The sequence below is a fragment of the Schistocerca piceifrons genome, chromosome 1, assembly GCF_021461385.2.
Source record: "Schistocerca piceifrons isolate TAMUIC-IGC-003096 chromosome 1, iqSchPice1.1, whole genome shotgun sequence".
Taxonomy (NCBI): domain Eukaryota; kingdom Metazoa; phylum Arthropoda; class Insecta; order Orthoptera; family Acrididae; genus Schistocerca; species Schistocerca piceifrons.
The window spans coordinates 648230242-648256068 of record NC_060138.1 but is presented as its reverse complement, the minus strand read 5'-3'; the positions used below and the strand labels follow the sequence as shown (position 1 = coordinate 648256068).

The window sequence follows — 25827 nt, the reverse complement described above, 5'->3', positions numbered from 1 at the left end:
CCAAAGAAGTGTTACAGGCCTCCAGCTGTTCCTGATCTACATATATGATTTAGTAGACAATCTAAGTACCCCTCTTACATGGTTTGCATATGATGCTGTCATTTACCATCTTATAAAATCATCAGATGATCGAAACAAACTGCAGTACGATTTAGACAAGATTTCTGTATAGTGTAAAAAGTGGCAACTGACTCTGAATTATGAAGTCATCTACATGAGCACTAAAAGGAATCCGCTTAATTTCGGTTACATGATAAATCACTCAAATCTAAACGGTGTAAATTCCATTAAATACTCACATATTACAGTTATGAATAATTTCAATTGGAATGTTCACGTAGATAATGTTGGGGGTAAAGCAAAACAAAGACTGTGCTTTATTGGCAGAACACTTAGAAAACGCACCAGGGCTACTAAAGAGACTACTTAAACTACACTTGTCCACCCTCTTCTAAAGTACTGCTGTGCAGTGTGGGATCCACCTTAGATAGGATTGACGAAGGACATGGAAAAGGTTTAAAGAAGAGCAGATCATTCCATACTATCACAAAACAGGGGAAAGTGTGCCATGGAAATGACACATAAATTGGGGTGGCAATCATTAAAACAAAGGCATTTTGTGTTGCAGCAGGATCTTCTCATGAAATTTCGATCACCAACTTTCTCCTCAGAGTGTGAAAGTATGTTATTCATGCCTACCTACATAGGAAGGAACAGTCTCATAATAAGATCAGAGAAAGCAGCAGAGCTCACACAGAAAGATTTAAGTGAAACAGTACAGAAATAGCTTGAAGGTGATTCAATGAACCCTCTACCAGGCACTTCATTCTGAACTGCAGAGTAATCACGCAGATATAGATGTAGCTTTAGCCAAAAGTTGTGGCACATTTCTATTATGCATCTGCATGTTTTATTTCTGTAATAAACTCGAACGGCTCCAGTCTACAGAACAACCAATGCACCAGTGTCCAGTCACGTGATTAGCCACCACAGACCAAGAGAGTAGTTGATGACAGTAAAACCTCTGTATTCTGTAGTGCAAGCATTAGATTAAGGATTACATTGAGGTGACGAAGATCAAGGGGTAGCGATACGCACATAAACAGATGGCAGTAGTATTGTGTTCACAAGGTATAAAAGGACAGTGCACAGGCAGAGCTGTCATTTATATTCAGGTGAGTCATGTGAAAAGGTTTCCAACCTGATTATGACCACACAACAGAAATAAAAGACTTTCAACATCGAATGGTAGTTGGAGCCAGAGGCTTGTGACATTCAGTTTTCGAAATTGTTAGGGAATTCAATATTCTACAAACCACAATATCAATAGCATGCTGAAAATACCAAATTTCTGGCATTACACCTCACCATGGACAACACAGTGGACAACAGCCTTCACTAATGACTGAGAGCAGCGATGTTTGCATAGTTGTCAGTGCTGACACACAGGGAACACTATGTTAAATAACAAGCAACAATGGGTGAAATAACCACAGTAATCAATGTGGGATGTACCACGAACATATCTGTTAGGACAGTGAGGCAAAATTTGGCATTAAAGGGCTATGGCAGCAGATGACTGACTGGTAACAGCATGACATCACCTGCAGCACCTCTCCTGGGCTTGTGACAATATTGGTTGGACCCTAGATGATTGGAAAACCATGGCCTGCTCAGTTGAGTCCTAGTTTTAGTTGGTAAGAGCTGAAGGCAGGCTTATAGTGTCGCACAGACCCCACGAAGCCATGGACCTAAGTTGTTGATAAGGCACAGTGCAAGCTGGTGCTTGCTCCATAATAATGTGGGCTGTGCTTACATGGAATGTAAAGGGTCCTCTGGTCCAAATACACCAATAATAATATAATAATGTCGTGTGACTAGGGCCTCCCGTTGGGTAGATCGTTCGCCGGGTGCAAGTCTTTCGATTTGATGCCACTTCGGCGACTTGCGCGTCGATGGGGATGAAATGATGATGATGAGGACAATACAACATCCAGTCCCTGAGCGGAGAAAATCTCCAACCCAGCCGGGAATCGAACCCAGGCCCTTGGGATTGACATTCTGTCGCGCTGACCACTCAGCTACTGGGGACGGACACCAATCATTTACTGGAAGTGGTTATGTTCAGCTGCTTGGAGACCATTTGCAGCCAATCATGGCCTTCATGTTCCCAACCAACGATGGAATTTTTACGGACGACACTGCACAATGTCACTGGGCCACAATTGTTTTAAGAACAATGGACAATGCGAATGAATGATCTGGCCACTCAGATCGCCCAACCCGAATCCCATAGAAAACTTGTAGAACACAGTCAAGAGGTCAGTTTGTGCACAAAATCCTGCACTGGCAACACTTTTGCAACTATAGACAGCTGTACAGGTAGCATGGCACAATATTTCTACAGAGGACTTCCAACAACTTGTCGAGTCCATGCCACATTGAGCTGCTGCACTATGCAAGGCAAAAGGAGGCTCAACAAGATACTGGGAGGTATCCCGTGACTTTTGTCACCTTAGTGTATAATTTAATAAAGTTCTGGATACTGTACTTCGAATGTAAGCTCAAGATAGTAGTGGAAAGGGAGAAATCCACATGGGAAAACTCATGGTTGCTGCTGGTTGTTGCCATCCACAAGACACAGAGCTTTTTTTGATTAAGCGCAATTTTAATTAAAGACTCAATTTGGAAGATTCAGGATGAATCTCTCAAAAGAAGGGACACTTGTTGCACCTCGAAAAAGTTTGGCACACAAACTGTGAATTTTTAAAAGTTTTACTACTATGCGCTGTCCAGTAGTAGAGGCCAGCCTGGACAATATGCTAATCGAGCAAGCCATTGGATGGTATCATCGACATTATGACAAAAATCTTTGGGAAAGCAGGAGTTTGTGACACTACTCACCAAAAGAGCACATGGAACAGCTAGCACAGGGTGCCCAAGAGTGAGGTAACATTTTGTAACTTGAGCACTTGTGTGCTACCAAGAAATTAACACGTCACAAATTTAGCCGGGCCTAGCATCCCTTGTTCAGGGCAGAGCGAGCTAGAAAAAGCTTACAGGACAAGTATGATGAAGCAAACTTAACACGATGAGGTAACATTTTGTAACTCGGGCACTTGTGTGCTACCAAGAAACTCACACATCACAAATTTAGCCGGGCCCAGCAACCCTTGTTCAGGGCAGAGTGAGCTAGGAAAAGCTTACACGACAAGTACAATGAAGCAAACTTACTCGTCCCCCTCCAGTAGGGCACATCGAAAGTGTACTTACCAGGGTACAAATAATCGAGCTTAGCAGCACAAAGCGTTCAGTCATGTGGCCATTCTGTCTGCATCTTGAACTGGAGAAAACAACGGAACTTTTGAGTTTCAGGAAAAACATGACCCATTCTTGGTGATGGAAATCGGTTGTCAGGTGCAACCGATTATCTGATCGAGTTCCGGAACAAGGCACCCCACATTTACAGTGTGACGGCTGCAGAACTTGAACAAAGTTTCGCCAATACAAGGAGTTGGGGTCTAGGCAGCCCCCACCCTCCTAGCAACTTCAGCTGATGGGTTGCAAGCTATGATTCAGCTAGGTGAAGCAAGCATTCACTGCCTCCTAACCACACAGATGTCTTCAGACACAATCCTGGTCAACCCTAGGAGGTGACTATGACACTGATAGTCAGCATTAGGACATCTAGCATTGGCTAAGGCACATGGGGACAATGAGGTATGTGGAGGGGTGCTCGGACGGAGTGACTGGGCAGCCCTCACTTGTCTTCACAGCTGGCAGCCAATGGGATGCTCTAATAAACATCTGTCAATGAATCACTGTCTACTGCACATTCCTGTGTAAACCTGTCCACTCTGTCACTATTTCCCTCACCCATCCTGACGCATAGCAAGCCAGAATAGGCCAGGTCTTTACAGTGTGAATGAAAACAACTTATCATCCAGGTTGAATATGCTTGAGCAGAGAGGGAGGGAGGAACTTGAGGGGGGGGGGGAGATTTGTAAAAATTATTAATCAATATTGCATTTTGTAAGCTTTACCTTCTTCAGGAATTGTTTCAAGCAGTTTTATGAAGTGAACCATGAGTCTCTTCAGGAAACGCCGTTCCCAGTCTTGTCTTGGTTTCAGATTTCCTGCATCTTTACGCTGTATGAGCTTCCAGAACTTACGCCATTTGGGTTCTGCTTTAAGTTCTTGTTCTCGGCGACCCTGCAAAATAATTGCAATATTACATAATTAAACATAAATAATTCTCAAATACACCCGCAGTACTACAATATTTTGAGTGTCCCAAGTAACAACCTTTCATTTTATTACATTCCTTTTACATATTGACAATTGTTTCGAACTAGTATAGATCCCCAACTATTTGACATTAGGGAATAGAAAATACTATATATTTTGTATCCATAAAGCTAAACACAAAAATATTTTTTACTGTGTATATCACCTAGATAAATTACCTACCTGTAATAACATGAATTCTTAATTTCCGAAATGCAAGAGTTTCTGAAGCAAATCAACAATACTGATGCACTGTACAGTGTGTCTGTTGTGACTCGCCGATCATTCAAAGTGCCGCCGTGCAATTACGCGCGTCCTCTACGTGTGACGCTGTCTGCTAGCCGTGCAGCAGCTGCGCCACCTAAGCGGCCAGCCGAGCAGCGGCCGCTTGACTGGGACTCAGTGCTCATTCGAATGCTAACGTGTACACATGTCTTGCTTGTCAACTTACTCTGTGACTTATATGTGTTGTGTCGTTCTGAAATATATGTGTTAAACCGGACGTTATAACAATTGGCGATGAGGATGGGATTTTTCCTTTTCCCCGTTGACCCACAGGTTTACATGGCTACTGTCGAGCGACTATTACAAAATCTCCTTGAACAGCAAACGCTTCTAACAGCGGCAATTCGCGATTTTGTTGCGGCGTCAAATGCGGGGCTATACCTCCTTTCCCTCCTTACGACGAGACGGCGGAAGATTGGTCTGATTATGAAAAACGTCTTCGACAGCACTTCTTGGCATTTCATGTCACGGACGAACAACCATGTAAGTCTCTGTTCCTTTCCTAGATTTCACCTCAAATGTATCGGTTGTTGTCACAACTGGCTCCTTTGAAGGATCCTGCGTCTTTGTCTTTTGCTGAAATGTGCTCACTTCTGTCTGTCTATTTTCAAAAGCGAACGCATGTGGTAGCCTCTCATGTTGCCTTTTATCGTTGTCAAAAACAGCCACATCAATCGTATCACACTTGGGCTGCTGAACTTCACGGCCTCAGTCGAAAGTGTCAATTTGTTACTGACGTTCACAAAGAATCCTATGCCGATTCCATGGTACGGGATGCTATTATCCGGTCGGCGCCCGACAAAGAAGTTAGGCAACGTGCCCTTCAGTTGGCGAATCCGACTCTAGATGAAGTTCTCTCCATTGCGCAGTCTTTTGAAATTTCTCGCGCCGCTGGGGTGCAAATAGAGGTGTGGGGTGATGTCGGGGAAATACAACCTCTGTGCGCTGTTGACGACGCGTCCCCGCCGGCCGACGTGGCCGCAGTGTGCTCCCACGCGCAGCCTCGGCCTAACCGTAAACAACCCGCTAAGAAACTGCAGCAAAACCCACGGCAACTTCCTTCATGTCAGCGGTGTTTTACGAAACATTCATGTGAGGATTGTCCCCAACGTTGGGCTGTGTGTCACAATTGCAAAAAGAAAGGTCTTGTGTCTTCCGTTTGCAAATCCGACCGCATACATGATGTTCATGAACATGACGCTGATTCTGATTCTGTGTTGTCTGTCAATTGCACTTCTTCCCTTTCAGGTAAGTTATTCCTCACTGTCCAAATCCTTGGTCGAGATGTTCGCATGCAAGTGGATACCGGTTCTGCTGCCACTATCATTAATTCTCAGACGTATCTTCAGTTGGGTTCTCCACTCCTGTCACCTGTCACTAGGCAATTACGGATGTACAATAAACAGAAGATTTCTCTCTTGGGACAGTTTAATGCTGAGGTATCTTACAAATCCGTCGTTCACACTGTTCCCATATTTGTGGTCGACCAGAGCAACGCAGAAAATCTTTTTGGTTTCGATGCCTTTCGCGTTTTTGGGTTCTCCATAGATGACTCTGACAATATTGTCTCTGATGCTATTCCTTATGCTCAACTGGATTCCTTGTCGACGACATTTTCGTCCCTCTTTTCTCCTGGGTTAGGACGTGCAAACAACTTTGAAGCTCATATCACACTCAAACCCACTGCTCGGCCTAAGTTTTTTCGGGCTCGGCCCATTCCTGAGGCCCTTTGTGATCGGGTCAAACGGGAGTTAGATCGTCTCACTACTTCAGGGGTCTTGCTTCCTGTCACTTCCAGTGGGTGGTCCTCTCCTGTCGTTGTCGTTGTCGTTGCTAAGCCAAATGGTGATATTAGTCTCTGTGGCGATTTCAAAGCCACTGTAAATGCTCAATGCCTCATCGACACTTACCCTATGCCCCGCCCTGAAGAACTGTTCACTAAACTTGCTGGAGGCCAGTATTTTTCTAAAATTGACCTGTCAGAAGCTTATCATCAACTTCCTCTCGACGCAGCTTCCCAGCTGTTTCTGGTCCTTAACACGCCTTTCGGCCTCTATCAATACCAACGCTTGCCATTCGGGGTTGCTAGTGCCCCTGCTCTCTTTCAGCGATTCTTGGAACAATTATTGCTCCCTGTCCCTGGGTGTATCAATTACATGGACGACACTGTTGTCACTGGCTCCACCACTGAAGAACATCTTCAAAATCTCTGCACACTTTTTCATGTCTTACAGACTGCCGGTCTTAAGTGTAATCTTCAGAAATCACAATTTTTTCAGGCATCTATCACGTACTTGGGGTTTCAACTCTCTCAGGATGGTATTCGTCCGCTTCAGCAAACTTTCACTGCGATCGATGCCCTTCCTCGCCCTACATCTGTTAAGGAACTGCAGGCCTTCTTGGGTAAAATAGCATACTATCACAAGTTTTTACCGTCTGCGGCTTCGGTGGCTCAGCCGTTGCATCGCCTGTTGCATAGAAATGTGCCTTTTCGCTGGTCCGCGCCATGCGATGCTGCTTTCCAGAAATGAAGACTATGCTGAAACAGGCCCCATGCCTGGCTACTTATCGACCTGGCCAACATCTTGTTCTTGCCACAGACGCCTCTCAATACGGGGTCGGTGCAGTCCTTGCGCACCGTTTTTCTGACGGTTCGGAACAACCCATTGCTTATGCCTCCAAAACGCTCATGGAGGCCCAACAAAAGTATTATCAAATCGAGAAAGAAGCTTTGGCCATTATTTATGCTCTTCATAAGTTTGGTGTTTTTCTCTATGGCTCCAAATTTCATCTTGTTACGGATCACAAACCACTTGATTCCTTGTTTCATCCGTCAACGTTACTTCCCGACAAGGCTGCACATCGCCTCCAGCGTTGGGCTCTTTACTTGTCTCGTTTCAATTATGAGATTCATTTCCGGGCAAAGGCTCAATACGCAAATGCTGATGCTCTGTCTCGCCTTCCCATGGGTCCTGATCAGGAATTCGAAAGGGACGAACTTTTGTGTTTCCACCTGGATGTTGCCAAGCAGCAGGTTGTGGACGGGTTCCCCATCACTGGGGACAGGCTTGCGGCTGCTACGGGTTCTGACCCTACCCTCTCCCGGGTTTTACGCTATATTCAGAAGGGTTGGCCAGATCGCCCATCCGCTAAGACTTCTGATCCATTGCGGAACTACTACGCTTTGCACTACCGCCTCACGGCTAGGGATGGTGTTATCCTCCTTTCCACTGACAATGCTTCGCCGCGTGTTGTGGTACCTGCGTCTTTGCGTGCTTCGGTCTTGTGCCTCCTTCACCAAGGGCACTGGGGTGTGTCTCACACAAAATCTCTGGCGCGCCGTCATGTGTACTGGCCTGGCATCGACTCTGAAATAGCACACATGGTCGCTGCCTGCGGCCCTTGTGCGTCACAGGCTGCTGCCCCGAAGTCATCTTTGTCACCGTGGCCTTCGCCTGAGAAGCCCTGGGAGCGCATTCATGCTGACTTTGCGGGACCCTTTTTAGGTACTTATTGGCTCCTCGTAATTGACGCCTACTCTAACTTCTCTTTCATTGTCCATTGTACGTCGCCTACCACCGCGGCAACAACCAGTGCTCTCGCCCGCATTTTTTCTTTGGAAGGCCTCCCCTCTACTCTTGTTACTGATAATGGTCCGCAATTTGCCTCTTCCGAATTTGCGGATTTTTGTGCTCGTCACGGAGTTATGCATGTCACGGCCCCACCGTTCCATCCACAATCCAACGGTGAGGCTGAATGACTGGTCCGCACATTTAAGGCTCAGATGCGGAAACTTCTGACTTCTTCTGCTGCTGATGATGCGCTTCTCCAGTTTCTGGCGTCTTGCCTTTTCACCCCCATGGGCGACCACAGCCCGGCTGAGCTCTTACATGGCCAACAGCCCCGCACGCTACTTCATCTTCTGCGGCCTTCCACCTCACGGCCACGGGTGCTTTCACTTGGCCGGTTCACCGTCGACGACCTCATATGGGTACGGGGATATGGCAGGCGGCCAAAATGGAGCCCGGGCCGCATCTTACGACACCGTGGCAGACGCCTATATGAAATCCAGACGGACACGGGTATTGCAGTGCATCATTCGGACCAGCTTCGGCCTCGTGTGCCGGCAACACCTGTTCCGAATGCCGCTACACCACCTTCGGCTCTACCTGACGCTCGGGATCTTGGCATCTCTCAATACTCACAACGCAGCCCTCTCACCGTCATCGCGATGCCAGCACAAGAATGGACGCCACCAGGAGACGTGCCCATGTGGGAACCGGATGACCATCCTCTGTCAGAGCAAATCTACTCGCCTCCTCCTCCAACGGACGCCGACACATCACCCGTGTCTCCTGTCATATCAACTGGACTTGCCACAACGGGCAGATTGGTGATGGGGCCCCAGCAGATTCGACCCCTACGTCTTCTGTCATCTCGACCCGTTAGCATCGGGGACACTTCCGTCCGTACAGGAAGCCGCCTCCTCGAAACTTTACGGCGAGTCAAACAACGCCTATGGACGTTAGCCATCTCCAGGACACCTCCATCAAGACCAGTGCAACAATTTCAAAGGGGGGAAAAGTGTTGTGACTCGCCGAACATTCAAAGCGCCGCCGCGCAATTATGCGCGTCCTCTACGTGTGGCGCTGTCTGCTAGCCGTGCAGCAGCTGCGCCACCTAAGTGGCCAGCCGAGCAGCGGGCGCTAGACTGGGACTCAGTGCTCATTTGAGTGCTAATGTGTACACATGTCTTGCTTGTCAACTTACTCTGTGACTTATATGTGTTGTGTCGTTCTGAAATATATGTGTTAAACTGGACGTTACAACAGTGTCAGCATCGTCATAAGACTCTACTGTACTGGCTAAAACTGATTTTTTTTAAAGCTGTGGTCAAATTTCTACACACTAACTTTCTTGCAAACCCACCAGATATATTGATGGAAGACATGGAACAATCAACAAGTGTCATTATGTCTAACACACCAGTCATGGCAGAAGCATGGACACACTTCACAGAGGGGTTATGTCTCACACATGTGACTGAGGAGCAGCCAGGCAAACCATTTATCACACAGTTACAGAATGTCCCAACAGGGCCCATCATGATACTTACAACGATTTCCTGATGGCTACGCATGACATATTTGATTGTATTAAACATTTTGATGTCTCTGTGTAAATTGCATGTGTTATAGTATTTAATAATGTGCTTAAAAACCACATGATAAATAAATTGTGTCTTGAGTCCTGCAAATGACCTGCAAACAAGGAAACTATATCAATCACAGGACACCTACTAGCAGAGCGATTTAAGCCCAAGTAGCCACAACCTCAACCTCAGCCCCCCCCCCTCCCCCGCCCCCCCTTTTCTCTGAGAGTCAGCCAGTGCCATCTTCTGATGTGAAAAGAAACTATCCTAGATAATGATGCTATATTTATGAACTCTGACACATGAAGAAGTGAACTGCTCTTACTGTTATGCAAGTCAACAATTCCTGTGAGTGAGATTATTAAAGTACACTTCGGCGCCTATGAACTCTTAAGTGTCTTATGCATCTTAGAGATCTAGTTACTGTGGTGGTTTCCACCATCATCTATCAATGTTGACACACCTGTGTTACACAGTGACAACTTGCCTGTATTCAGTTTAATCTGAGTGCACAGTAAATTAGTTGTTCAATTTCTTTTAATGATTTTGTGGCTCAGGACTATTATTTTATTTTATTGTGAACTTATTGACTTTTGTTTCATGTTGCAGCATACTTATGCAAGTGAGTTGTGCTTGGATAGCTCAGGTGGTAGAGCACTTGCCCGCGAAAGGCAAAGGTCCCGAGTTCGAGTCTCGGTCTGGTACACAGTTTTAATCTGCCAGGAAGTTTCAGATAAGTAACTGTTTCCATAAAAGAGCAAATCAAAAAACATTTTATAAAGGTTGGATTTTTGATCACATACTGAAATGAATGGGCAGACTGGACTAGGCAAAGATGGCATTCCTCAATAAAAGAAATCTGTTACTTTCAAATATAGGCCTTAATTTTAGGAAGAGTTTTCAGAGAATTTTTGTCTGGAGTACAGCATTTTATGGAAGTGAATCATGGGCTGTGGGAAAAGAAGAGAACTGAAGTTTTAAATGTGTGAAGCTATAGAATGATACATTGATAGCAAACAAATGGAAAAGTTCTCCAGCAGAAACAGTAAGTGGAGGAACGTGTGGGACACATTTAACAAAAGGGACAGAATGATTGGACTTGTATTGATTTTGAATTGCTTCCAAGGTACTAGAGGGACCATAGAGGATACAAATTGTAAGGGACGAGATAAATTAGAATATATACAGCAAATAACACAGGAGGTTGGATGTAAGTGCAGTTCTGAGACAAAGAGATCAGCAAAATAGAGGAAATAGTGTCAAGTTGCATCAGGCCACTCAGAAGACTAAGATCCCCCCCACAAAAAAAGTTCTTTTTTCCCCCTAACTGTCTTGCATTTTAAGATGTCAGGCATAGATGAACAGTAAACAGGTTTGGAATTTTGTTTATTGCATATAAATAATGCCAGAGTCACTTTTTGATGTCGAAACCAGTTTGAAAGGGTGAGTCTCTAAGAAAAATTCAAACATACAAACATTTTTCTCATTTCAAAACTGGCAACAAGACAACTGTTGACAAACTTTTTCTTGATGTCAAGCACCCCCTAAACAGTTTACCATACTGTAAATGATGAGGTCATTAAGATGGATCACAAAGTTAGGTTGAGGGAAAGATGAGAAACGAAAACAGCAATGTCCTTTTTCTGTAGGAACTATCACAGCAGTTATCTTAAGTGACTTGAGGAAACCACAGATAATCTAAAACTGCAAGGCAAGATGGCATTATGGACTACCGTTCTCCTGAATTTGAGTCCGGTTTGCTAACCGCTGCATCATCATACCCGTTACCTGCCCAAACAGACAAAAATATTGAGAAAATTTAGGATACAGGGCTTTAAGACCGATGATGGGACCACTGAAAATAGGTGAAGTTGACTGTATTGTCAGGGACTCAGTTCAATAAATTTTAACAGAAGAACTGGGAAACAGAATGGTCAGTGCCACATCTGTGGATGTGGTTCTGAATAGTCAACAAAGAGCACTAACAAGGGGAGGCCGCCAATTGTGAAATTCAGATTCGATTCATACTGCGCATAATAAATGCTCATGGCCAGAGGTGTAATGTGGCAAAGCACCAAGATGCACTTCTCAGCCGTTGTCGAGAAAATCGACAGTTAAAATAAAGCATTGCCGTGAAATACTCTCTACGTTTGATAAATCCCTACAGCGTCGTGGCGCAGCGGTAAGCGCTCGGGTACGTATTCTGAAGGTCACCGGATCAAATCTCCCACCATGCAACCTTTTTTGAATATAATAGAGGTAAACATTCCACGTGGGAAAAATATATCTTAAACAGATGATGTGACTTACCGAACGAAAGTGCTGGCAGGTCGATAGACACACAAACATACACATGAAATTCAAGCTTTCGCAACAAACTGTTGCCTCATCAGGAAAGAGGGAAGGAGAGGGAAAGACGAACGGAAGACGTAGAAACGATATTCCGAAACGAATACGTATAGCGTAAGTCAAACGTTCGAATTAGAATAGAAACCCCACGAACACAAATTTGCTGTGGCAGGTATGAAATATAAACTCCGTTACTCGCTCGTTACACTTGAAGGACAGATGTTGAATGGGCCGAAACGAGCCGCCGCATAACAGCGTAGTTGCCTGATAACTTCGAAAGAAGGTAGATGCGGTCCCTAGCGCAAGTTATAACATCGTCGAAAATCAGTGCGGACGTGAGAGCTTTGGTACACCCTGTTAAACAAACGGAAATATGGAGGAACGGAAATATGGAGGCGGTACAATTGGAGAGTGATCTGCCTTCACCAACATGCATAAGTAATACATTCCACATGGGAAAAATATATCTAAAAACAAAGATGATGTGACTTGCCAAACGAAAGCGCTGGCACGTCGATAGACACACAAACAAACACAAACATACACACAAAATTCAAGCTTTCGCAACAAACTGTTGCCTCATCAGGAAAGAGGGAAGGAGAGGGAAAGACGAAAGGAAGTGGGTTTTAAGGGAGAGGGTAAGAAGTCATTCCAATCCCGGGAGCGCAAAGACTTACCTTAGGGGGAAAAAAGGACGGGTATACACTCGCACACACACATATCCATCCACACATATACAGACACAAGCAGACATATTTAAAGACAAAGAGTTTGCCCAAACTCTTTGTCTTTAAATATGTCTGCTTGTGTCTGTATATGTGTGGATGGATATATGTGTGTGTGTGTGTGTGTGTGTGTGTGTGTGTGTGTGTGTGTGTGTGTGTGTGTCTACCCGTCCTTTTTTCCCCCTAAGGTAAGTCTTTCCGCTCCCGGGATTGGAGTGACTCCTTACCCTCTTCCTTACAACCCACTTCCTTTCGTCTTTCCCTCTCCTTCCCTCTTTCCTGATGAGGCGACAGTTTGTTGCGAAAGCTTGAATTTTGTGTGTATGTTTGTGTTTGTTTGTGTGTCTATCAACGTGCCAGCGCTTTCGTTTGGTAAGTCACATCATCTTTGTTTTTTATATATATATATATGTGAAATACAAAAAACTAATAATTAAAAATAATATTGCATGGTGCGAGATTCGATCTGGCGACCTTCGGATTACGAACCCGAGCGCTTACCGCTGCGCCACGACGCTGTAGGAAATTATTAATCGTAAAGAGTATTTCACCGCAACGGTTTATTTTAACTGTCGATTTTCTCGACAACGGCTGAGAAGTGCATCTTGGTGCTTTGCCACATTACAACTCTGGCCATGAGCTTTTATTATGCGCAGTATGAATCGAATCTGAATTTCACAATTGGCGGCCTCCCCTTGTAAGTAGAAGTTGCTCCAGGCTGGCCCAGATTCCCCCTCCCCTCCCCACGAGTTGTTACTAGTGACACAGGAGGGGGTTCTACATCTACATCTACATCCATACTCCGCAAGCCACCTGACGGTGTGTGGCGGGTTGCCATTCCTTTCCCAAAACTAATACAACAATCAAGTCAACGAAAGCACTGAAGCTAATCAATATGGCATTAATTATTTTTTCCTTTTTTTGTGAGATGATCTGCCTAAGGTATTTATTCCACTAGAAAAGCCCAATAATCAATTCTTCTACTTGGAAGTTCTGATAAGATTGGAGAACAGTGAGTGCAAAACAACATTTTGTGGCACACGATGCATGTTCCCAAGAAGCATCACAGTATGCCAGTTTTTCGGCCAAATGGTGTGGTTACTTTGCCTCACATACTTTAATCATTTGACCTAATTCCATGTGATTTCTTCTTCTTTCACACATTATGAAGGGCATGAAAGGACTCTGACTTGACAATGAAGTTTTTAAGAAACAAAAGCAAGACAGAAGCTGTCAGCCATCAATACAAACAAGTGTCAAAAATGTTCCACCTATGGAATGGGCTATATATTGAGCATAATAGAGAATAATTTGAAGGCTAAAGGTCATTTTGTAAAAAAATAATAATAAATTCATTTTAAAAAGTCAGTTTTTTGTACATTTTAACTCCTTATTTGAGGCAGTATTTCTCATAATCAGAATGTATTTTATGAAGGGAATGTTAGCTTAATGTCATGATAAAATAAAATTTATTTTATACCAATTTGTATTCTAATCCCTTAATCAGGCAGAAGGGTTAGAGAATTTAAAAAGGAACTTGGATACGTTACAGTTAGATGCAGCGGGAATTACTGAAGTGTGGTGGCAAAAAGAACAAGACTTCTGGTCAAGTCAGTACAGTGTTATCAAAATATAATAAAATAGGAGTAAGGCAAAAGTAGCCTAATAATGACTAAGAAAACAGGAAAGTGGGTAAGCTGCTACGAACAGCATAGTGAACACATTATTTTAGCACAGAGAGACACAAAGACAAAACCCACCACAGAAGTACAAGTTCATATGCCAACTTACTCCACAGATGATGTAGATATTAAAAGAACATATGATAAGATGTTGTTGTCATTGTTACTGCAGTCTTCAGTCTAAAGAGTAGTTTGCTGTAACTCTCCATGCAAGACTATCTTATGCAAGCCTCTTCTTCATATCCATGTAACTACTGCAACCTACATCCATCTGAACCTGATTATTGTTTTTCAAGCTTTGGTTTCCCTCAATAAGTTTCACACACACACTTTCTACAGTAAATTTTATCGGAAGAAGTGGGAATGGACAATTCCTTAATGCCTCAGGATGTGTCCTATCAATCAATCCATTCTTTATTCAAGTTGTGTCATAAATTTCTTTTTTCCCCAGTTTGATTCAATACTCCCTCATTTGTTTTTTGATCTACCCATCTATGGAATTCTTCTGAAGAATGACATTTCATTTCCTTCCATCCTTAGCATATGTGAAATACCTATTTTCCACATTTCATTTCCATTCAAGGCTAAACTTCCAAATAAATTACCTTCAGAAGAGGCTTCCTAACACTAAAATTTAAAATATATGTTACCAAATTCCACTTTATTGGAAATGTTTTTCTTGCTTTTGACAGTACGCATTTTATACCTTTCTTACTTCAACCATTACCAGTTATTTTGCTGCCATATAAAAAAAAAACTCGTCTACTACTTTAAATGTCTCCTTTCCTAACACAATTTCTTCAGAATCGCCTGATTTACTTTGACTACATTCCATCATCCTCGTTTTAATTTTACTGATGTTCAACTTATGATCTCTTTTCAAACTGCTATCCATTTCAATCAATTGCTCTCTCATGTTTTAGCCATTTCTGACACTATTACAGTGTCATCAGCAAACAGCAATTTTTAGTTCTTATCCCTGAGCTTTTAATTACTTCCCCAAATTCCTCTTCGGTTTTCTTCACAGCTGTCTGCCTCTGTAGATGAGTGGTCAGTGTGACTAACTGCCATGCAGAGGACCCAGGTACCCGTAACCTGACAAGGATTTTTCATTGGTAGTACAACTGGGATAGAGAGTGTACTAAAACTCATAATACCAACTGAGGAGCTGTTTGACCAACTAGTAACAACTACTGCTGGAAGAGTGCTGGGCTGACCCCATGCCCCTCCATACTGCATCCATTGACTCCATTGGCAAAGGATGAGATAGTGGCCAGTCAATATCGATGAGTCCACCTGGGCCGGTGAACAGAGTTTACATTTCTTTACAGCATTTACAATGTACAGATTGAACAACATTCCTTTTCAATTATGATTTTTGGTGCTTGTATGTTATCCCCACTGCCTTCAAAATTTCCAGGAGTGTAGCCCAGTCTGCATTGTCAAGAACTTTCTCTAAATCTACAAATGTTGTGAACAAAAGTTTGTCTTCTTCAATCAAACTTCTAGGATAAGCCATATGGTCAGTACTCCATCATGTGTTCCTACAATTCTCCAGAACACAAACTGAACTTTTCTGAGATCAGCCTCTGCCAGTTTTTGCTTTCTTCTGTATATAATTCAGGATTCAGCGACCACCAAGCTGTCATTCTAAAGGTCGATGTTAGCAATGATACCTCAAACCCAGACCCACATAAAACTTTACGAAGGGTTTTCACTCAAGATAACCTGAACAAGCTAAATGCCCTCCTTAGTAAAGAAAAGTGGACACAGATGTACAAGGCCAATGATGTCGACATGAAATTCAACATATTTCTTGACAAAATGATCCACCACTTTTAAGAGGCCTTTCCATAAAAACCAGTAAGAATAAATAATAATAATAATAATAATAATAATAATAATAATAATAAACCCCGTGGAGGCCCGGGAAAAGAATAGGCCTCCGGTATGTTCTGCCAGTCGTAAAAGGCGACGAAAAGAACAAACCACTAACAGGGATAACCCCCCCTTTTAGTGTTATTAGTTGGTTAGGACAGAACTAATGAAGCCTCGGACAAGCGCTGTCATGGTCGGGAACGGCACTTGAACCCTACACCCGTCCACAACGGTAACGACACTGTTAGCCACACGGAAAATGATTTAAATCCAAATAGACGTGTTTTGCACGATATGCTTCCTGCAACCACTCTAGAAGGAAAACAAAGACAGAGGATGAGATGGTCAGATGAAGTTAACAGACACCTCATGTTCTGTTATTACCAAGCAACAAACTTAGGAACCAACACAACTGGACACAGATCACAAGTATTCACAACATTTATTACCAGATACCCAGAATTAAAATTTTTAACAGAACAACAACTAGCTGATCAGATTCATGTACTAATCAAAAATAACAGGATACCCCAGTCAGAATTAGAAAACATCAAACAACAAGTACAACAAACACTGAAACAAAATAATGTGCAATCAGAAGAAGAAGAAGAAAATACAGTAATGGACTCAAACAAACAAAGAACAACACGCATCAATTAAACATCAGAGGAAAACGAAATCTTAAGACAGCCACCAGAACAAGCACAAATAGAACATGAAGTGACACACATGTTAGATATAGAAAAAAAAAATCAGCTGACATATATAGAATACAAAGACACAAATACAGACATAGACCATTCTTGCATAGACCACCAAATAACCCACAAGTCAAAACAACAATAAAAACTATCAACACAATCATTCACAACAAAATAAATGAAAATACAACTATGGAAGAGTTACAACTACTGGTTTATATAGGAGCACTCACTATACTAAATATACACACTAGGCAGGGATCAGAACCAACCAACGCACAGAAGAAACCCACAAAACCAGCATGGCAACACAGGCTACAGATCAGAATAGAAAAACTGAGAAAAGACATCAGACAGCTAACACAATTTATAAGAAATGAAATATCAGACAAAAAACAAAAAAGGTTAGGTAAAATCTCACAACAAGAAGCGACAGAGCAATTAGATGAAAAGAAGCAGAAATTACAAGCATTGGCAGAAGGAAACAAAACCAAACATTCAACACAAACCAAAAGAAATTTTACCAGACAATATATAACATACGCATTAAAATAGACAATCCACCAAACATAAAAGACATGGAACACTTCTGGAGCAACATATGGTCAGACCCGATACAACATAACAGGCATGCACGGTGGATACAAGCTGAAACAGACACATACAAGATGATACCACAAATGCCTGAAGTGATAATTTTGCAACATGAAGTCACCCGAGCAATTAACAATTAATTCTATGCACAATTGGAAAGTCCCTGGGAAAGATAAAATAGCAAATTTCTGGCTAAAGAAGTTCACCTCAACACATTCACATCTAACTAAATTATTTAACAGTTACATTGCAGATCCATACACAGTCCCTGATACACTTACACAAGGAATAACTTATCTGAAACTTAAAGATCAAGCAGACACTGCAAACCCAGCAAAATATCACCCCATAACATGCCTACCAACAATATACAAAATATTAACTTCAGTCATTACACAGAAATTAATGACACATACAACACAGAACAAAATTATAAATGAAGAACAAAAAGGCTGCTGCAAAGGAGCACGAGGATGTAAAGAGCAACTGTTAATAGATGCAGAGGTGACTTATCAAGCTAAAACTAAACAAAGGTCGCTACACTACGCATACATTGATTACCGAAAAGCTTCTGATAGTGTACCCCACTCATGGTTACTACAAATATAGGAAATATACAAAGTAGATCCTAAATTGATACAGTTCCTAAACATAGTAATGAAAAATTGGAAAACCACACTTAATATCCAAACAAATTCAAATAATATCACATCACAGCCAATACTGATTAAGCGTGGAATATACCAATGAGACTCATTAAGTCCTTTCTGGTTCTGCCTTGCTCTGAACCCACTATCCAACCTGCTAAATAATACAAATTATGGATATAATATTACTGGAACATACCAACACAAAATCACACATTTGCTATACATGGATGATCTAAAACTACTGGCAGCAACACATCAACAACTCAACCAATTACTAAAGATAACAGAAGTATTCAGCAATTATATAAATATGGCTTTTGGTACAGACAAATGTAAGAAAAGTAGCATTGTCAAGGGAAAACACACTAAACAAGAAGATTATGTATTAGATAACCACAGCGGCTCCATAGAAGCGATGGAAAAAACAGATGCCTATAAATATCTAGGAGACAGACAAGAAATAGGAATAGATAATACAAATATTAAAGAAGAACTAAAAGAAAAATATAGACAAAGACTAACAAAAATACTGAAAACAGAATTGACAGCAAGAAACAAGACAAAAGCTATAAATACTTATGCTATACCAATATTGACCTACTCGTTTGGAGTAGTGAAATGGAGTAACACAGACCTAGAAGCACTCAATACACTTACACGATCACAATGCCACAAATATAGAATACATCACATACATTTAGCAACAGAAAGATTCACATTAAGCAGAGAGGAAGGAGGAAGAGGATTTATAGACATAAAAAACCTACATTATGGACAGGCAGACAATTTAAGAAAATTCTTTCTAGAATGATCAGAAACGAGCAAAATACACAAAGCAATCACTCATATAAATACATCGGCTACACCACTGCAATTTCATAACCACTTCTACAACCCTTTAGATCACATAACATCAACAGATAAAAAGACAGTAAATTGGAAAAAGAAAACACTACATGGCAAGCACCCGTATTATCTAACACAGCCACACATCGATCAAGACGCATCCAACACATGGCTAAGAAAAGGCAATATATACAGTGAGACGGAAGGATTCATGATTGCAATACAGGATCACAAACAATAAACACCAGATATTACAGCAAGCATATTATTAAAGATCCCAATATCACAACAGATAAATGCAGACTTTGCAAACAACAAATAGAAACAGTAGATCACATCACAAGCGGATGTACAATACTAGCAAATACAGAATACCCCAGAAGACACAACAACGTAGCAAAAATAATACATCAACAACTTGCCACACAACATAAACTAATAAAACAACACGTTCCCGCATACAAGTATGCACCACAAAATGTACGGGAGAATGATGAATACAAATTATACTGGAGCAGAACCATTATAACAGATAAAACAACACCGCATAACAAACCTGACATCATACTCACCAATAAAAATAAGAAATTAACACAACTAATCTAAATATCTGTACCCCATACAACAAATATACAGAATATAACAGGAGAAAAAATTGAAAAATACATCCAACTGGCTGAGGAAGTCAAGGACATGTGGCATCAGGATAAAGTTGACATTATACCAATTATACTATCAACTACAGAAGCCACACCACACAATATCCACCAGTACATCAACGCAATACAGCTACATCCAAACATATATATATAACTACAGAAATCTGTAATTATTGATACATGTTCAATTATCCGAAAGTTCTTAAATGCAATGTAACATATACCGTACAGTTAAAAGGAAGTCACACTTGATCAAGGTCCACGTCACTTTCTATTTTTAACCAGACATAACGTCTGAGAAAGGAAAGATGATGATAATAATAATAATAATAATAATAATAATAATAAGACAAACAAGACTTGGATTACACCAGCTATAAAAATCTCTTGCAAACATAAAAGAATACTCCCCAAGTTATGTAAACAAAGTATTGACTCCCCCAATTAACATAATACTATAAAAACTACACATGTAGACAAGCAAAAAGGATGTAAAATGATGAGTACATTGACAAATCCAGCAACAAAGTAAACGCAATGTGGAATATCATAAAAAGGGAAAGAGGGGAAATGAAAGCTACACACACGAACATAGAAATCAAACTCAACAATGAATCTATATCTAATCCTGAAGTTGTGGTAAACTCTTTCAACAATTTCTTCACGAGCATAGCTGAAAAATTGGTCAAAAATAATCCAATACAAACTACCAACTAGCAAACCAAAAATATTACACATGTGCAGAGTCAATTTTCATTACCAAAGTCACTGAAAATGATGTCGCAAAAGCCCTCAGAGAGTTAAAAAATTTATATTCAGCTGGAATTGATGGTATCCCAGCAGCTGCAATCAAAAATTGTGTAGACACAATTGCCAAACCATTAACTCAACTCTGTAACTATTCTTTCCAGGCAGATATTTTCCCTGAAGCTCTGAAACTTTCTAAAGTAATTCCTGTCTTCACAAAAGGTGATAATAAAGATATGAATAACTACAGGCCTATCTCAATCTCATCCTGCTTTTCTTAAGTTTTTGAAAAAATAATATACAAAAAACTGATGGACATCATTGGGCAGGGAGGGGGGGGGGGGGGAGGGGGGGAATTACTAAGTTTAGCTCAACATGGGTTCAGAAGCAACAAATCTACTGAAACTGCAGTATATGATTGCATAAATCCGCTATTAGATCTGTTAGATAGAAAACAACTCATAACAGGTATATTCCTAGATCTGTCAAAGGCTTTTGACACTGTTGACTACAAAATATTGCTGGAAAAAATAGGAAAAATAGAACACTATGGTATCAGAGGAATTGCAAACAATTGGATTGCTACATTCCTAATCAATCAGATGCAGTGTGTCAACTCAATAACCGAAATCCTATCAAGTAATAAAACTGTAAAGCAAGGTGTACCACAGGACTCAATATTGGGACCCCTACTTTTCCTCCTGTATATTAATGACTTGAGCCTGAATGTAGATGCACATAAAACAATAATATTTGCTGATGACACAACTGTACTCCTCAAAGGGGAGAATACAGAGGCTGTGCAAAAAGCTGTGAACTTGGCCACTAAACAACTCAGCAACTGGGCTAAAATCAACAGATTAGCTATCAACACCAAAAAGACAGCTTCCATGAACTTTCACACAACACAAAATGCAAATTCCTCTCAGCCACTTGTCACTGTAAATAACCAGCCAGTAGATACCGACACTGTTTCCAAATTCCTGGGTCTATGGGTTCAAGATAACCTGAAATGGAATACACATACAGGAAAGGTAAATGCCAGAATTAGTACTGGCTGTTATGCATTGAATGTACTGAAATCGTGTGCTAGCCTGAAAACATTAACCAGTGCGTACTATGCTTGCATACAAGCCCACCTAAAATATGGTGCGATATTCTGGGGAAATTCTCCTACTGCCCTGAGCACATTCAAAATCCAGAAGAGAGCAATGAGGATTATTACTGGGAGCTAAGCCAGAGACTCCTGCAAACCCATCTTCAGAAAGTTGGAAATCCTTACACTGCTTTGCCTATACATTCTCGAGACTCTAAAATTTTTCAGAAATCACATAGTGCCAACTGACTCCAGAGTCGTAAAAAATAATGAAATACATAAACACAACACCAGGAAAAACTCAAATCAGCATGTTTTATGTACAAACATCAACTGTGTAAAAACGGAGCTTTCCACATGGGCCTCCAGCTGTTCAACAATCTTCCCACTAGTATTAAGTCCATTGAAGACAACATAAAATTTAGCAAAGCCATTAAGTCATATTTGATGTGTCACTGTTTTTACTATGTAAATGAATATTTAGAACAGTAACCTTGCTATTTGTGCTAAATTGAAAACACTGAGCAATATAATACATTAGGATGCTATATGTTAATGTATGTTAACAATGTTAACTGATATTTTCCGACATCTGCAACACAATGTGTACCATCAGATCACATGGAATAAATAAATAAATATGTCAGTATTTTGCAACTGTGACCTATTAAATTGGTACTTCAGTAGTATTCACACCTGTCAGCACCTGCCTTCTTTGTAATTCTAAGTATTATATTTTTCCTGAAGTCTGAAGGTGTTTTGCTGATCTCATATATCTCGTGTAGGGTGAAATAATCCAAATAAGTCACAGGGAATTCTGTTTACACATAGGTCTTAAGAGTGTTCTGTCAGATTCTTCTCACAGTATCAAAACCTCTTATCCCTTCACCTACTTCATCTTCTCTTCCTGTAATATTGTCTTCAAGGTTTGTTCCCCTTATGTAGACCATCTACATATTCCTTTCACCTTTCAACTTTTCCTCCTTTGATTAGTAATGGCTTGCTCTCGACATTCATAAAGCTGCTTCTCTCTTTTCCAAAGTTCTCTTTAATTTTTCTGCAGGCATTCTCTATCCTTCACTTGGTTACTTACAACTGTCCTCTTATCCACTCCTTCTTAGTTATTTTGCACTTCATATCAACGTCATTTTTAAGTGTTTGCATTTATTTTCACTTGCTTCATTCACTGCATTTTTATACTTTCTCCTTTCATCAGGTAAATTCAATATCTTCTGTGATAACCAAGAATTTTTTCTAGAGTTAGGTTTTTTTTTTTTTTTTTTTTTTTTTTTTTTTTTTTTTTTTTGGGGGGGGGGGGGGGGGGGGAGTCCTCTGTTGCCTTCCCTATTTCCTCTCGCAAAGCTACTCATTCACTTACACTGTATTCCTTTCCTCTGTTTCAGTCAATTGCTACCTAATACTTCCTTTGAAACTTGCAACAACCTCCACCTCTTTCAACTTATCCTGGTGCCATATTCTTAATTTCCTCGATTTCTTCAATTTTAATCTACTTTTCAGAACCAGTAAATTATGGTCACAGTCGACACCTAACCTTGGAAATGTCTTACAGTTTAAAATCTGGTTTTGAAATGTCTATCTTGCTATTGTATAATCAAATCTGATACCTTCCAGTGTCTCTAGATCTCTTCCACATTTACAACCTCCTTTCATAATTCTAAAACCAAATGTTAGTGTTGGAAACGTCTTAACATTTTAAAATTTAGTTTTGAAATTTCTGTCTTGCCATTATAAAATCAATCTGAAACCTTCCAGTGTTCCCAGGTCTCTCCCAGATATACAACTTATTTTGTGATTCTTATACCAGTGATTCAATTATGCCCAGCACAAAATTTTGCCAGGTGACTTCCTCTTCCATTCCTTTTCCCCAGCTCATGTTCTCCTATTTTTTTCCTTTTCTTTCTTTTCCTACCACCATATTACAGTCACCCATACCAATTAAATTTTCATCCACTTTAACAATATAAATAATTTACTTTATCTCATCTCATATTTGGAAATTAAGATGAAAATGTAATTGTGGTGAGTGACTGTATTTCAACAGTAGAAAATGAAAGAGAAGTAAAAATTGTAGGAGATATGGACTGGAGAAAAGGAATGAAAGAGGAAGTTACCAAAGTTCTGGCACAGGGGAGGGGGGGAGGGGGGGGCCAGATTAACGCATTAAAGCCTTCTATACTGTGTGACCTGCATTTCATCTGGGGGGGGGGGAGGGGGGGGGGGGGCAGATTAACGCATTAAAGCCTTCTATACTGTGTGACCTGCATTTCATCTGCCTATGTCTAGGTCGTCTCAAGAGAGAAAACCACAGATATTGCACTGGGATTGGCACTGTAAGACTGCTGACTTAACCACACACACACATGTCGGTCTGGTTGGTTTACCGTGACATGATAGTGTGTGTGCAGTATGAGGAGTACTATAAAATCTTCTCATTGTTCAGATTGCATCAAACTGGAATTAAAACTCAAGCTTTTGAAGATAATCACCACCTTCTTCATTGGTCATATCATGATAAAGTTGATAAAGTTTGTATTATGAAAGATTGAGTTTTAATTCCAATTTGATGCCATGTGAATAACTAGAAGATTTTATACAAGCATATGCCACAGCATGAACCTTCGATGTCACTATGGAGAATAGTTACATATTTTTTTGGTTTCTTGAAATCCATTAATCATAAATAACTACTAGGAACTGACTTCTGTGCATATCAACTTCTGTGTCTCTCCCATGAAATTTGATTAAATGAATTTCAATAAAATGTTAAGTGAAATGATTTTAGGAATGAGGACAATGACAGGTGATGTACTGCATATTCCATATAATTCATTTCATTATACAGGGTTACTCGGAAATTACTGTTACAAACTTTTAGGACTTTTAGAGGACAGTCAGTACATAATATTTTGCACAGGAACCCATGTCTGGAAACATAGTTTCTGTTCTTCTACTTGAGGAATTGAATTAGGTATGACACAGTTCTATTAGTAGCTAACAATTCAAAAGGAAATAATGATGAAACATGTATTTATCATTTATGCACATATGAATGTATGAGCCCTTATGCATTACATGTTTACATTATTCCAAATAAAAAAGGAACCTAGTAAACTGTATGTACAGACCAGTACTGATGCATTATGACACAGGCTCGATGTGGTGACCACCACCGCCAATGTTACAGAATTATACCTATGAAGCATGTTCCAGTACACACTCTCCACCCTACCTGATGCCTCTTCGATTCCTACTGCAGTGACCAGGATCTCATTTAAACTTTGCATACAACACCACAAGAAATAATATATGTCATCCTGTCTACCCTATTGCATACCAGGTCAAGCAACTCCAAGACTTTTTCTCTTTCCCTCAGCAGGCGTGGATGCGTTACACATTATAGAACAGAAATAGTAGTTTCTGGGCATGGATTCCTATTCAATATATTATGTACTCACTTCCCTCTACAAGCCCTAGAGCAGGCTGTTCCAGCTCGTCAGCTCCATTGTGAGCCGCGGAGTGCTCCCTGCTCCAGGGAGCCATGTCGCTCGCCGTGACCATTCAAGTGGGCCGACACCTGGCACGGCTGGTTGAGGCAGGTGGCAAGGCAAGCGTTTTGATGTGCCAGCTGCATCTTACAAGATCGACAACCTCATACTCTTAGCTGCTAAGACGTGGTGACATGCTACACCAGGAAATACGATGTTCAGGAAATAAATAAGAAACAACTGTTTTACAAGAAATTGCATACTAAATTTATTGGGCCTCTGTAGCCTGACTTTTCTTTTCATTACAAGATCGGAAATATCAGGTGTCAAAAGTGTTCGCAGCGTTAATGCGGAGGATGACCTTCATTGTTGCATCCTGAAGAAACAATTGTTCCTTACTTTTTACTCTTTTCATTGCTGAGAAAAGCTGCTCACAACAATACGTAGATCCAAACACGGACATGATCTGAGCGACATTGTTGTGAAGCTTGGGAAATTTTTGCTGTAATGAACAATACCATCGTGACAAATTCAACGTGTTGTAGTACCTCTCTTTCAACAAAGTTGAATTTTGCAAATCAATAATCTCCAATTGAGGTGACAATAACAAGTCATTGGGGGAAACTGAAAAAGGAGTGCTGAACACCTGAAGTTCCATTTCCAAACTTGT

At 41.0% G+C, this 25827-nt stretch overlaps 1 protein-coding gene across 1 annotated transcript in view; it reads right to left on the bottom strand.

The window, feature by feature from the left end:
- LOC124805223 (RNA helicase aquarius) overlaps positions 1-25827 on the bottom strand; it is a 380133-nt gene that overhangs the window by 311373 nt on the left and 42933 nt on the right. Inside the window, exon 5 of the mRNA XM_047265726.1 lies at positions 4044-4212. Within this exon, the coding sequence (XP_047121682.1) occupies positions 4044-4212 (169 nt within the window). The remainder of the gene's footprint in view (positions 1-4043; positions 4213-25827) is intronic.